Source organism: Seriola dumerili, unplaced genomic scaffold, assembly GCF_002260705.1.
Source record: "Seriola dumerili isolate Sdu_G_001 unplaced genomic scaffold, Sdu_1.0 BDQW01000859.1, whole genome shotgun sequence".
NCBI lineage: Eukaryota > Metazoa > Chordata > Actinopteri > Carangiformes > Carangidae > Seriola > Seriola dumerili.
The window spans coordinates 839106-852808 of record NW_019175114.1 but is presented as its reverse complement, the minus strand read 5'-3'; the positions used below and the strand labels follow the sequence as shown (position 1 = coordinate 852808).

The following is a 13703-nucleotide window of genomic DNA, read 5'->3' as shown; positions in this document are numbered from 1 at the left end:
CGTCAGGCCTACCTGGCCATCAGCGACCCGGGCCTGAAGCTGCTGGAGTTCCAGTCAGCGTTTCCCGCTCAGGTCGGCCTGCTGGGAATCCAGATGATCTGGACCAGAGATGCAGAGGACGCGCTCGTCCTCAGCAAGTCTGACAAGAAGGTGCTTTTATTTTACAAAAATGGAGCAGATGGGAAATATGCCTTTCATTATCACATCCTCCCCTCTCACTGTCCCCCCTCTGATTGGCTGGCAGATCATGCAGACAACCAATCAGAAGTTCCTGGATCTCCTCAATGAGCTGATCGACATGACAACCAAGGAGCTGAGCAGGAACGAGAGGACCAAGTATGAGACGCTCATCACCATCCACGTCCACCAGAGAGACATCTTCGACGAGCTGGTGGGTGGACGGAGGGAGGGACACAGTTTAATACTGATCAGGGGGGTTAACAGTTTTCTGTAATATCCTCTCCACCAGGTGCGTCTGAACGTGAGATCGCCGTCGGACTTCGAGTGGCAAAAACAGTCAAGGTTTTACTTCCTGGAGGAGACGGACAGGTGTGTCATCCAGATCACAGATGTGGAGTTCAGCTACTGCAACGAATACCTGGGCTGCACAGACAGACTGGTCATCACCCCGCTGACGGACAGGTACAGAGACACCTGCTGACTGCTGGGTGACACATGATGCCGCAGCTAAATAAATATACAGTACATATATATATGATATTAAAGTGGTAGTTGTGGTTATTAGACGTGGGGTTGTGTGAGGTCGTCATGTTCAGTCAGTGTGTTTCCTGCAGTAGATTCAGTTTCGAGAAGCAGCAGGAGCTCCGGTGCACTAGCACAGTGATGAGCTGCTGTGGGCGGGGCCAGCAGAAAACACCTGTTTTAGATTTTCACCTTTATCTTCCCATCAAAACAAAGTGAAGTTTAGCTCTCTCTGATTCAGTCAGCTGACCTGCAGCTGCGGCGTAATATACTGCGCTCCGTAGGTGCTTGTGTGTAGGAATACGGTAGTTCGAATAGGAAACAGCTGTTTTGACGGGAAGATAAAGATGAAAATCTTCTACATGAGGCTTCATTTAAACAGATGTTGGATTGTTTCAGTTTGCCTCTTTTCAAAGAGTCTAAAACAGGTGTCTATTGCTGGCCCCGCCCACAGCAGCTCATCACTCTGCTAGTGTACCTGTGCTCCTGCTGCTCCTCGAAACTGATGCATGACTACCTCACACAACCCCACGTCTAATAACCCGAACTATCCCTTTAATGCTCTTTTGAACATCTGTCCAGGTGTTACATCACTCTGTCCCAGGCTCTGGGGATGAGTATGGGCGGGGCCCCGGCTGGTCCAGCAGGAACAGGTAACACAGTGATATGTTTCTAATGAGGTGCTCTCACAGTGGCTTTGTGACATGTTGCTCTAATCCAGTGTGTGTGTGTGTGTGTGTGTGTGTGTGTGTGTGTGTGTGTGTGTGTGTGTTTTCCAGGTAAGACAGAGACCACTAAAGACATGGGTCGCTGTCTGGGGAAATATGTGGTTGTCTTCAACTGTTCGGACCAGATGGACTACAGAGGACTGGGACGCATCTACAAAGGTGCGTGACTGTGTGTGCAGCGGATAATTACTGGAAACCTCCTGCATTCAGTAACTAGTAATGGATCCAGCTCAGACACCACTGTTTTAATCAGAAAGATCCAGAAGGTTGTGACCAGTCCTCAAAGGAGGCTGAACGGATCCCACCTTACAAACCTTACAACAAACCATCAGTTTGTGGTTGTTGTGTGTGTGCAGGTCTGGCCCAGTCCGGAGCCTGGGGCTGCTTCGATGAGTTTAACCGCATCGAGCTGCCGGTCCTGTCCGTCGCTGCCCAGCAGATCTACATCGTCCTGCAGTGTAAGAAGAACAAGAAGAAACAGTTTGTCTTCACAGACGGAGACGTGGTTGACATGGACCCTGAGTTTGGCATCTTCCTCACCATGGTAACCAGGCTCTAATGACGCACCCTGCAGGGGGTCGAAGTTATTACTCACAAAAACATACAGAACCTGTTAGTGATGGAAGCTTCTGATCTTCTCAACTGCAAAGCAAATACAAACTTTCACAGGAGGATCAGAAGGTTTTAGAACCAAACTCCTGGTCCTCAAATCAGAATTCATTAAATAACCTTCTACACGTCCACGGACATAAATCAAAAATCTTTAGGGCTAAACCAAATATTCCAGAAATAAAAGGCTACACATCTGGATAAAGGCTTCGAGAAACAGTTAGAGTTCAGAACAAAAACTGCAGAACATTTGAAACCACGTTGAACTAATGGTTCAGAAACACAGGAGTTCTGACCTCAGTCTGAGAACTGCTCTATGAACTGAGCTCCAGAACCAAACTTCAAAACCAGATTCCAGGAACTGATCTGCATCCAAACCAGGTAGAGATTTCTAGAACTGAACCACTTTAGCACCAGTTCTCAAAATGATTTACCTCAGTGCCAGAACAGAACCACTGGAGAACCAGTCAGAGGTCTAGAACTGATCTGATCTCATAACCAGTCTGAGACTACTTCAGAACCACAGCTGGGGAAGTGAACAATCTCAGAACCAGTCAGAGGTCTAGAACTGACCTACCTCGGTACCAATCGCACTTCCGGACCTCATTAGTGACTTCTTGCTCCTCCAGAACCCCGGTTACGCCGGTCGCCAGGAGCTGCCAGAAAACCTGAAGATTCAGTTCCGCACGGTAGCCATGATGGTCCCGGACCGAGCCATCATCATGAGGGTCAAACTGGCCAGTGCGGGTTTTCGTGACAACCAGGTTCTCAGCAGGAAGTTCTACACCCTCTACAAACTGTGTGAGGAACAGCTGTCCAAACAGGTGTGGTGACCGACGGTGGTGATTCCTCTGATACAACGGACGCCATTAAAACTCGCCCACAAATTCAAGTTTTTATATTTTACCAGGTCCATTATGATTTTGGTCTGAGGAACATTTTGTCGGTGTTGAGGACGCTGGGAGCCGTGAAGAGATCCAACCCTTCGGAACCAGAGAAGACGGTGGTGATGAGGGTCCTGAGAGACATGAACCTCTCCAAACTGGTGTGTGTGGTGCAGATCTTTGAAGTGGTGTGTTTGTTAGTGTTTGAACGTTTTCACCGTGACGTGGATCTCTCTCTCTCTGCAGGTGGATGAGGACGAGCCTCTGTTTATGAGTCTGATCAACGACTTGTTTCCTGGTATCGGTAGGTGTCTGTCTCTCGCTGTATAACTCACTAACACAGTCATTGTATGTAATCCAGAACATCTTTCTGCCGAGACTGTGTACAGATGTTTTGGATGTGGCGTCAAACACATGAACATGTCCTGCGACTGTTTTATTCTGTATCTGTCCTTTAGTTCACTTTCAGGTCACATGTCACGTTTCATATGACTCATCTTCTAAATGTTGCTCCGTCCTTCTCTGTAGTTCTGGATAAGGCAGGGTATCCAGACTTGGAGTCATCCATCTTCAGTCAGGCTCAGCAGGCCGGTCTGATCCCTCATCCCCCCTGGATCCTCAAACTGGTTCAGCTCTATGAGACACAGAGAGTCCGACATGGTACAGATCAGCAAAGTGAAAGCAGGATTATTAGTTAATACCAGGTTATATAATTCTTTATTGAAAATTATTCAGGAATTAAGGACCAGGGAAATATACATATTCCTATATGAAAATCTAAAAGCTGTTTCAAGCTTCTTCCTGCTGCCAGAAATAAAACTAAATCCTGTATTTATTTATTGTCCTAGTCAGAAAGGTCTGGGGTCAGCCTCGGGCGAGGGAGGGGAACGAGCAATGTCATTAATCGTCCTCTGTTGCGGCAGGTATGATGACGCTGGGTCCCAGCGGCGCCGGGAAGACGGCCTGCATCCACACTCTGATGAAGGCCATGTCAGAGTGCGGCTCCCCCCACCGCGAGATGAGGATGAATCCTAAAGCGATCACGGCCTCGCAGATGTTCGGCACGCTGGACGTCACCACCAACGACTGGACCGACGGCGTGTTCTCCACGCTGTGGAGGAAGACTCTCAAAGCCAAGAAGGTGCTGCAACGCCCCGAGAAGTTGTTCCATAGATTCAGACTTTGTTTAATGACCTGCTTGTACGGCACGTTTCAACAGACTGATACGTGTGTGTGTGTGTGTGTGTGTGTGTGTGTGTGTCAGGGGGAATATATCTGGATTGTGCTGGATGGTCCGGTGGATGCCATCTGGATCGAGAATCTGAACTCAGTTCTGGACGACAACAAAACTCTGACGCTGGCGAACGGAGACCGAATCCCCATGGCTCCCTGCTGCAAGGTGACATCACAACATCTGTCATGTCTGTCATGTTTCAGAGACCATCTGCTGTCAGCCAATCAGACCCCAGGGTTTTGTGGACTTAAAACTAACTGAATCACATGGTGATAAAGTGAAGACACGTCCTTTGTATTGTGCCTCCAGATTGTCTTTGAGCCCCACAACATCGACAACGCCTCCCCAGCCACGGTGTCCAGGAACGGGATGGTGTTCATGAGCTCCTCGGTGCTCGGCTGGAGCCCCGTCCTGCAGGCCTGGCTACGGAAGCTCCCGGAGCCGCAGGCCGACGCCCTGAAACTCTGCTTCGACAGCTGCTACCAGGTGTGGATGAAAAGAGGATCATGACCACAGATCGTCAGCAGCGCTCCTTCCACGCAGCAGTCTCTGTTCACTTCTAGTGCAACAATGAGCTTCAGTAAAAATGAGATAGAAGTTTCACAGATAAAATAAGAAACAGGAGAATGATTTAATGTAATAATAGATTTAAGACGTTAGAAGTAGATTCAGACCCCTGAGAAAGCACAACTGTAAAAAGGCTCCACACATGGCGTCAGTAGATCTGAGATGAACTCAGGTGCAAGTCCAGAGCCTTAAAGCTCTTCAATAAAATCTTAAAATCAAATCTAATATTTACGGGAAGCCGATGAAGAGACTCTAAAATGAGATAAATGTTCTCTCTGCTCTTGGTTTTGGTGAGACGTCTGACTGCTGCTGTAGTTTCTGTAGACACGTTTCGAGTCTCTAGATTCTCACCAGATGAAATAGGACGGATCCTGGAGAGTCTGGACCACTGTGTGTACATGTCTGTTCAGGCTCAGCTGGTGTCTTTTTCTGTTCCACCTACAGGACCTGTTGGACTTTGTCTTCACTGCTGTGTCTCCTAAGATGCAGGTGCTGGAGTGTATGTACATCAGACAGACGATTGACCTGCTGCAGGTCAGATACGTTTCATGTTGTAGATGTTGACAGAACATAAATAAATGCAGCTCCATGTTCAGAGTTTACCTTCCTGTCGTCTTCAGTGAGTTTATTTTTCATACTGGCGTGTTCAGGGTTTGCTCCCGGCAGCAGAGGAGAAACAGGGTTGCCATGGTGACGTGGGTCGGCTGTTTGTGTTTGCGGTCATGTGGTCTCTCGGTGCGCTGCTGGAGCTGGACGACAGAGCCAAGATGGAGGCCTTGCTGAAGGTGTCCTTCTCTTCGTTCAGTCATGCTGAGGTTGAGATTTCTCCACAGAGCCAGTCGAGGATGTTCATGTTCCACAGAGGATGGACCTTTCCTCTGGCGCCACCCTCAGGACACACTTCACATTTGTAGCTCCAGTGCTGGTCCGGCTCTGGCTCCAGTAGATAGAGACAGCAGACCTGATCACATGGTCTTTGTATATTTTTTGCCTCTGGGGGGATTTTGGAACAACGTGGACTTCAGGGTAAAGGTTCCTGTTTTTATATGTCTTTCTGTTTGAAGGGCCACAGCTCGTCTCTGGACCTGCCACGCACTCAGGACGACCAGACCATCTTTGAGTTCACCGTCACTGAGCAGGGACAGTGGGAGCACTGGTCCAATAAGGTCTGTGGACACAGAGCTGTTCCCTTCACACTGAGGTCCAGACCACCTGAACCACCTGAACTGCTGTAGCTCTCAGATCTGAGTCTGCCGGTGCTTTTTCCTATGATCCAGGTCCCCGAGTATGTCTACCCCAAAGACCAGGTCCCTGACTACTCGTCCATCCTGGTTCCCAATGTGGACAACGTGAGGACGGACTTCCTGATGCAGACCATCATGAAGCAGAGGAAGGCTGTGCTGCTGATCGGAGAGCAGGGAACCGCCAAGACCGTCATGATTAAAGTGAGACTGAACGAGAGAAGCAGCCTGCAACGTAATAACACTCCTGTTTTAATATTTAAAATTCAGGTGTGTTATTGACAGAGAACTGGATCCAAAACAGAACCGGCTACCCGAGGTCAACCCTAAGTGTCTGTTAGCAGCTAGCTCTTATCCTCAGCTAGCTAATGCTAACGCGACGTGTTGTGTTTCTCTCTGGCTCCCCTGCAGGGCCACACCAGTAAACTCGACCCGGAGCGCCACCTCAGTAAGACGGTCAACTTCTCGTCGGCCACGCTGCCCAGCATGTTCCAGAGAACCATCGAGAGCTACATCGACAAACGAATGGGCGCCACCTACGGGCCACCGGCAGGACGCAGGATGACCGTCTTCATAGACGACATCAACATGCCCGTTATCAACGAATGGGGAGACCAGGTCGGCCTCAGGCTTTCTGATTGGTCAACATCAGCTTCTTTTCTCTTTTTGTTTGTTGTCCCTTTTTCTTCCTTTCATATTTTATTCATTTATCTATTTCGCCTCCCTCAGATAACCAATGAGATTGTGCGTCAGCTGATGGAGCAGGGAGGTTTTTACAGTTTGGATCGTCCGGGAGAATTCATCACTGTGGTCGACGTTCAGGTAACAAAGTCATCACTTCCTGTCAAGGTTCCTCTCTAAAATCTATTTTCTTTTTATTTTCTCGTCACTTGTTTCATCCCTTCAGATACAAATCACCTGCACTTCCTAGTCCTGCTGAGACAGTCATCTTAACTCAAAGGTTCACTTACTAACTTTTATCAGATCCAAGTGTGGATCTTTGGTCACATGATGAAAGAGGTGTTTATGAGGGGGAGTTGGAAACCTCCTGTGCTGGTTTGAAGTTATCGTCTCGTGGTCTTTCAGATTCTCCAGCGTCTGAAATATGAACAAACTGAAAAGTCACGGGAGATTGTAAAAATTTAAAAATGTTGTTGTTTAAGAGTCTTTCTCTTATCTGGAGCTTCAGTCAACACAATGCCAAGAAAAACTAGCTATTTTTGCTAATGCTACATAGCTATTATTAGCATTAGCATTTGTTTACTTACCAGTCTAGAAGAAGTGGGAGTTCAGCATCAAACTTCATTTCTTTACTCACCAACATCTGTCTCCAGAGGTGGAAACAATCACCAGTGTGAACTCTGGTCTCTGTCACTTCTTTTCTACTGAAGTTAGCATGCTAACCAGCTAGTGTATAAATATCTTATTGGAACTAGGTGATTGCTACAACATCTGATCTCTGTTCCCAAACCCAAACCCTGGTACAGCAGTAATGAGCAATGCTTATAATAATCTTTAACAGCTGGTGGCGGCCATGATCCACCCCGGGGGCGGTCGCAACGACATCCCTCAGCGTCTGAAGAGGCAGTTCTCCATCTTTAACTGCACCCTGCCCTCCAACTCCTCCATCGATAAGATCTTTGGCACCGTGGCTCAGGGGTACTTCTGCCCCGAGAGAGGCTTCCCCGCTGAGGTCTGCGACCTCGCCGCTGCCCTCGTACCCACCACCAGACGGCTGTGGCAGGCCGTGAAGGCGAAGGTGAAATATTCATAGATGCTGACTTCTACATGACGTGCTCATATCTTCTCCGTGACTCCTTCATCTTAAAAATAAAGATGTTTTCTAACATGCTTCCTGCATGCTGCACAAAACTTACTAATAATACAAGTCAGTAAAGGTGAGGGGAGGTATTTGGCTCAGAATACAACTATATCTGATATCTAGTTTATTATCAGAATAGTCAATGTGGCACATGAGATACAGTATTTGGTATTTTCACAACATCTGACAGCAGTACGGAAGCCCAGAGAGGCAAGGGAAGAGGTTTTGTCAGGAGTGTGTGTTGTAAGAGTTTGTTGTTGTAATTCTCTGCCTCTTGTGGCTGAAATGAGTATTACAACAAGACACATAAAGAATCCTGACAAAATCCTTGCCTCTCTGAGCTTCCAGCTTCTACGGTTCTGTACACCAGTTCTTAGTCTGACTGTTTTTAGCAGTGATGATGGTTGTATACTGCTGTACATATGCTGAAGGCCAGATCTGTATCACAGAGCTTCTTGTTTTGCTAACCTGTGTGCACACATTTCCATATCAGTTATTTTCCACAATTTGGCCCTCAGGGGCCTCCATAGAAAGATCTCTATGACAGAGAAGTTGGTTTCAAGAAAATCTTCTGTTTTTGTGTTTTGGCTTGTTTGTTTGTTATTATTTGTCCTGTTACATGCAGCCACCAGGTGTTGACCAGATGTTAACAGATGTTCTCTGTCTTCTCAGATGTTACCGTCTCCTGCAAAGTTTCACTATATCTTCAACCTGAGGGACCTCAGCAGAATCTGGCAGGTAGAAAACACTGCAACTGTTTTTTGTTTTCATCTTTAAAATAGTTTTTCCACTAGTTATGTCACAATGTTTTTTGTTGTGTTATTGTTGTGTTGTGTTGCTGTGGTGTTGTGTTGTGTTGTTGTTGTGTTGTATTGTGTTGTTGTATTGTGTTGTTGTTGTGTTGTGGTTGTTGTGTTGTTGTTGTATTGTGTTGCTGTGTTGTGTTGTTGTGTTATTGTTGTGTTGTTGTTGTGGTGTTGTTGCTGTGTTGTTGCTGTGTTGTTGTTGTTGTTGTGTTGCTGTGTTGTTGTGTTATTGTTGTGTTGTTGTTGTGGTATTGTATTATGTTGTTGTGTTGTTGCTGTGATATCGTATTATGTTGTTGTGTTGTTGCTGTGATATCGTATTATGTTGTTGTGTTGTTGCTGTGATATCGTATTATGTTGTTGTGTTGTTGCTGTGATATCGTATTATGTTGTTGTGTTGTTGCTGTGATATCGTATTATGTTGTTGTGTTGTTGCTGTGATATCGTATTATGTTGTTGTGTTGTTGCTGTGATATCGTATTATGTTGTTGTGTTGTTGCTGTGATATCGTATTATGTTGTTGTGTTGTTGCTGTGATATCGTATTATGTTGTTGTGTTGTTGCTGTGATATCGTATTATGTTGTTGTGTTGTTGCTGTGATATCGTATTATGTTGTTGTGTTGTTGCTGTGATATCGTATTATGTTGTTGTGTTGTTGCTGTGATATCGTATTATGTTGTTGTGTTGTTGCTGTGATATCGTATTATGTTGTTGTGTTGTTGCTGTGATATCGTATTATGTTGTTGTGTTGTTGCTGTGATATCGTATTATGTTGTTGTGTTGTTGCTGTGATATCGTATTATGTTGTTGTGTTGTTGCTGTGATATCGTATTATGTTGTTGTGTTGTTGCTGTGATATCGTATTATGTTGTTGTGTTGTTGCTGTGATATCGTATTATGTTGTTGTGTTGTTGCTGTGATATCGTATTATGTTGTTGTGTTGTTGCTGTGTTGTTGCTGTGTTGTGTTGTTGTGTTGTTGCTGTGATATTGTATTATGTTGTTGTGTTGTTGTTGTGTTGTTGTTGCTGTGTTGTTGTTGTTGTTGTTGTTGTTGTGTTGTTGCTGTGTTGTTGTTGTTGTTGTGTTGTTGTTGCTGTGTTGTTGTTGTTGTTGTTGTTGTGTTGTTGCTGTGTTTCAGGGGATCCTGACAGTGAAGTCTGACGTGTGTCAGAGCTCTCAGCTCGTCTCCGCTCTCTTCCATCACGAGTGCAGCAGAGTGATCGCCGACCGATTCATCGACAGCAGCGACAGACAAACGTTCAGCTGCATCATGGAGCAGGTGTGTGTGATTTACTGTGTTCAGTGTTTCTATCTCTATTTCTACTGTACTTGTTTTATTCCTTTAAATATTCACGTGGATACATGGTGTGAATACACAGTTTATCCATGTACTGTTACACTGTGAGGAAACAGTCCATCAGTGTGTTAACACTGTAGAGTGTGTAGATATTCTGTAACACAGCACAGCTGTTCATCTTGTCATGTAATTGTCACTCAGATCACAGTGGAGGATCATGGGAGAGCTCTGACTGAGCATGCTCAGTGGGACAGCTGCTTTGTGGACTTCCTGCGTGACGCTCCAGAGGCGACGGGAGACGAGCCGGAAGACGCCGAACTGGAAGCGCCAAAGGTCTCCAAAACAAAACAGACTATATTATTACAGCTAATTATTACTGTATATTTATTATTATATTTAATCACGTCTTATTTTAATGATTTTATGGTTTAATTTAATTTTATCTTAGTTTTTTTGTCATTCTGAATTCCTCTAAATGTAAAAGTCGCCACACTTTTCACTCGTATCGGTGTCGAACTTGATGTGATTGACAGGTGTACGAGCCAATCCCGTCGCTGGATGCTCTGGCGGAGCGGTTGTCTGTTTTCCAGCAGCAGTACAACGAGGCGGTGAGAGGCGGAGCCATGGACCTGGTCTTCTTCAAGGTAAGATGATTTCTGTCGGACTGATCACCTTCAGCTGGCGGCCATGTTGGAGGTGGAGTCATCTTTTACCGTCATCCTCTCTGGAATATCAATCACTTTTACATCTGACTGTGGATCCGTTATAATGTTTGCCTGTGTACCCTGTCTGTATTTCTATTGGTTAACAACTCTCTCTGTTTGGTCCAATGGCAGGACGCGATGACCCACCTGATGCGGATCTCTCGGATCCTGCGGACGCCGCAAGGGAACGCCCTGCTGGTCGGGGTCGGGGGGTCGGGGAAGCAGAGCCTGACGAGGCTGGCATCGTTCATCGCAGGATACCAAACCTTCCAGATCACACTGACCAGGTCTGACACACACACACACACACACACACACACACACACACACACACACACACACACACACACACAAACAATGTGCAAACACTGAACAAATGTTTAGATTAGAGGTGAATTAAAAGTTCTGGTCATCCATACAAACATCCACTCTGGTTGTTGCTGTGTGTGTGTGTGTGTGTGTGTGTGCGCGTGTGCGTGTGTGTGTGTCCTGCAGGTCGTACAGCAGCAGTAACCTGCTGGAGGATCTGAAGGCTCTGTATCGTATCGCTGGTCAGCAGGGAAAAGGAGTCACGTTCCTCTTCACCGACAACGACATTAAAGACGAAGCCTTCCTGGGTACCCGAGCAATTTACCCACGATGCTTTTGTATTTGTAGGAAGATTACTCCAACAACGTTTAAGGGAAACACATGGCAGCAGCATCTTGACACACAGCTCAGATCAGCTCATCCTGACTGCTGTAACCTGACTGTGTCTGTGTGACCCATCTAAAGGGTTCATCCTCTGGGAAACATGAATGTGTCAGAAAACTTCTCAGAATTAGATAAAAAATAGATTTTTTAATATTTTTTATGTAAAATTCTGTCCATTGATGGAGATACAGGAAGTCTCCAGAATCATTATGGTCGTCCTCTGGAGACCATGAACATCTGCCCAGCTGTCCTGAACACTGGACTGGTTTGTCTGCTTTCCTCTCCAGAATACATGAACAACGTCCTGGCGAGCGGCGAAGTTTCCAACCTGTTTGCTCGTGACGAGCTGGACGACATCACTCAGGATCTGATCCCCGTCATGAAGCGACAGCACCCCCGCCGACCTCCGACCTCAGAGAACCTCTACGACTTCTTCCTGTCCCGAGTGCGGAGCAACCTCCACGTCGTCCTCTGCTTCTCGCCGGTCGGGGAAAAGTTTCGCACTCGTGCTTTAAAGGTGAGGCGGAGACCTGGGAGTGTCTGGTCACATTTACAGGGTGTTTTATGAATGATAATAAAACAGTCAGGTTGTGACAGTTTGACTTTTTCAGTTCGAATTTCTAAGTTTTATTCTCTAGCTCTCCTGATATTTAAGATCAGTCAAGTAAGATCAGTCCCAAAACCAACAAAAAGAAGGGTCCAATTCTAGTTCAAAATTCCACTTCAGGTTTTCCTTCACAGTTTCAGTCCAAGTGAAAATATTGTTGACAAAAAAAAAGAAACTAAAACTTAAATTCAGCTTCAGTTTCCTGCACTGACAGCATCAGTCAGTCCAGTCCAGTCGACTCGTGATCCAGTCCAGGATCAACGCCCTCACACAGGTGTGGTGGTGTCCAGTTAAACACTGGAATAGATTCTTCCAGGTGTTTCTTCCAGCTGTGATCGAGCAGGTCTCAACCTTTTCTAGTCAAACCCCCTGTCAGTGTACACCCCCCCTCCTCTGAGTTTGATTGATTATTCTGGATGCTGGGGTTAATACATGTTGATTATTTTGGGACCTCCTCGGGGGTCGGGAGCCCCAGGTTGAGAACCACAGCCGTAATCACTCAGAGCTGTGAAGACATGACGGGATTAGAAATTAGAGATGAGTTCAGATGAGACGTATGGTGACCTTTGACCCTCAGTCTCAGCAGTGAACCCTGACCTTTGACCTGAACAGTTCCCAGGCCTGATATCGGGCTGCACTGTGGACTGGTTCCAGCGCTGGCCTCGGGACGCCCTGGTCGCTGTGTCGCATCACTTCCTGTCTCAGTACCAGGACCTCCGCTGCTCCGAGGATGTGAAGCAGAGTGTGGTGGTTACCATGGGAACCTTCCAGGTAGCACTCACGTTGTGATCAGGTGTGTATCATCAGCACGTCCGGCAGACTGATCACATGACCGCCACCCCTCCCTCTTTGCCCCCGCCCCCTGCAGGACCTGGTGGCAGAGAAATGTGCCGAGTATTTTGAGCGTTTCCGCCGTCAAACGTTCGTGACGCCCAAATCCTACCTGTCCTTCATCGACGGCTACAAGATCGTCTACGCCGAGAAGATCGCTCACGTCGGCACGCTGGCCGAGCGCATGAAGACAGGTGAGGGCGGGGCTGAACCTTCTGTAGCTGACAAGGTTTCCACTGATTTTCTAAATGTCTGTGTGTGTCTGTGTGTGTGTGTGTGTGTGTGTGTGTGTGTGTGTGTGTGTGTGTGTGTGTGTGTTGCAGGTCTGTGTAAACTGATGGAAGCGGAGCAGTCGGTGTCTCAACTCTCTGAGGAGCTGGTGGTGAAGGAGCAGGAGCTCGCTGTCGCCTCCCAGAGGGCAGGCGAGGTCCTGCAGGAGGTCACGGCGAAGGCTCAGGCTGCTGAGAAGGTCTGACACGAGACGACACGTGGAGATGCACCTCTACTAATCTGACATCTTTACTGTTAGGGAAGAGTTAATGCAGGAATGCGAGACTAACACCACGCAGCTTCTCCTGTAGCTCAGAGTCTTTGGTTGTTGGGTGCAGTGACTGGTTCAGTCAGACTCAGTCACACAAACCACAGCACAGGCACCATCACAACTACCACTGATTATATGTCAGGCTGTGTCCGTCAGCTGGTTGTAGCGGCGGTCAGATCACCTCTCTCTCTCTCTCTCTCTGCGCAGGTGAAGCAGCAGGTGCAGAAGGTGAAGGATAAAGCTCAGCTCATCGTTGAGGAGATCGAAGCTGATAAAACAGCAGCAGAGTCCAAACTGGAGGCTGCGAAACCAGCACTGCAGGCTGCTGAGGCTGCACTGCAGGTCACACACACACACACACACACACACACACACACACACACACACACACACACTAACAATAGATAAAAACAATATATGATGATGAATGATGA

At 46.9% G+C, this 13703-nt stretch overlaps 2 protein-coding genes across 2 annotated transcripts in view; one reads left to right on the top strand and one right to left on the bottom strand.

Moving 5' to 3' along the window:
• LOC111237425 overlaps window positions 1-13703 on the bottom strand; it is a 395546-nt gene that overhangs the window by 265492 nt on the left and 116351 nt on the right. The window lies entirely within an intron of this gene.
• LOC111237426 (dynein heavy chain 5, axonemal-like) overlaps window positions 1-13703 on the top strand; it is a 41677-nt gene that overhangs the window by 19173 nt on the left and 8801 nt on the right. Inside the window, exons 42-72 of the mRNA XM_022766517.1 lie at window positions 1-150; window positions 245-391; window positions 470-642; window positions 1285-1355; window positions 1482-1589; window positions 1787-1974; window positions 2669-2863; window positions 2950-3084; window positions 3170-3227; window positions 3452-3583; window positions 3847-4064; window positions 4188-4322; window positions 4467-4643; window positions 5169-5258; window positions 5375-5509; window positions 5789-5890; window positions 6002-6169; window positions 6377-6583; window positions 6695-6787; window positions 7488-7724; window positions 8460-8525; window positions 9735-9875; window positions 10095-10226; window positions 10427-10537; window positions 10730-10884; window positions 11093-11214; window positions 11578-11807; window positions 12510-12668; window positions 12766-12922; window positions 13052-13197; window positions 13477-13611. The exon at window positions 1-150 is cut by the window's left edge and continues 66 nt beyond it. Coding sequence (XP_022622238.1) covers window positions 1-150; window positions 245-391; window positions 470-642; window positions 1285-1355; window positions 1482-1589; window positions 1787-1974; window positions 2669-2863; window positions 2950-3084; window positions 3170-3227; window positions 3452-3583; window positions 3847-4064; window positions 4188-4322; window positions 4467-4643; window positions 5169-5258; window positions 5375-5509; window positions 5789-5890; window positions 6002-6169; window positions 6377-6583; window positions 6695-6787; window positions 7488-7724; window positions 8460-8525; window positions 9735-9875; window positions 10095-10226; window positions 10427-10537; window positions 10730-10884; window positions 11093-11214; window positions 11578-11807; window positions 12510-12668; window positions 12766-12922; window positions 13052-13197; window positions 13477-13611 — 4473 coding nt within the window. The remainder of the gene's footprint in view (window positions 151-244; window positions 392-469; window positions 643-1284; window positions 1356-1481; window positions 1590-1786; window positions 1975-2668; window positions 2864-2949; window positions 3085-3169; window positions 3228-3451; window positions 3584-3846; window positions 4065-4187; window positions 4323-4466; window positions 4644-5168; window positions 5259-5374; window positions 5510-5788; window positions 5891-6001; window positions 6170-6376; window positions 6584-6694; window positions 6788-7487; window positions 7725-8459; window positions 8526-9734; window positions 9876-10094; window positions 10227-10426; window positions 10538-10729; window positions 10885-11092; window positions 11215-11577; window positions 11808-12509; window positions 12669-12765; window positions 12923-13051; window positions 13198-13476; window positions 13612-13703) is intronic.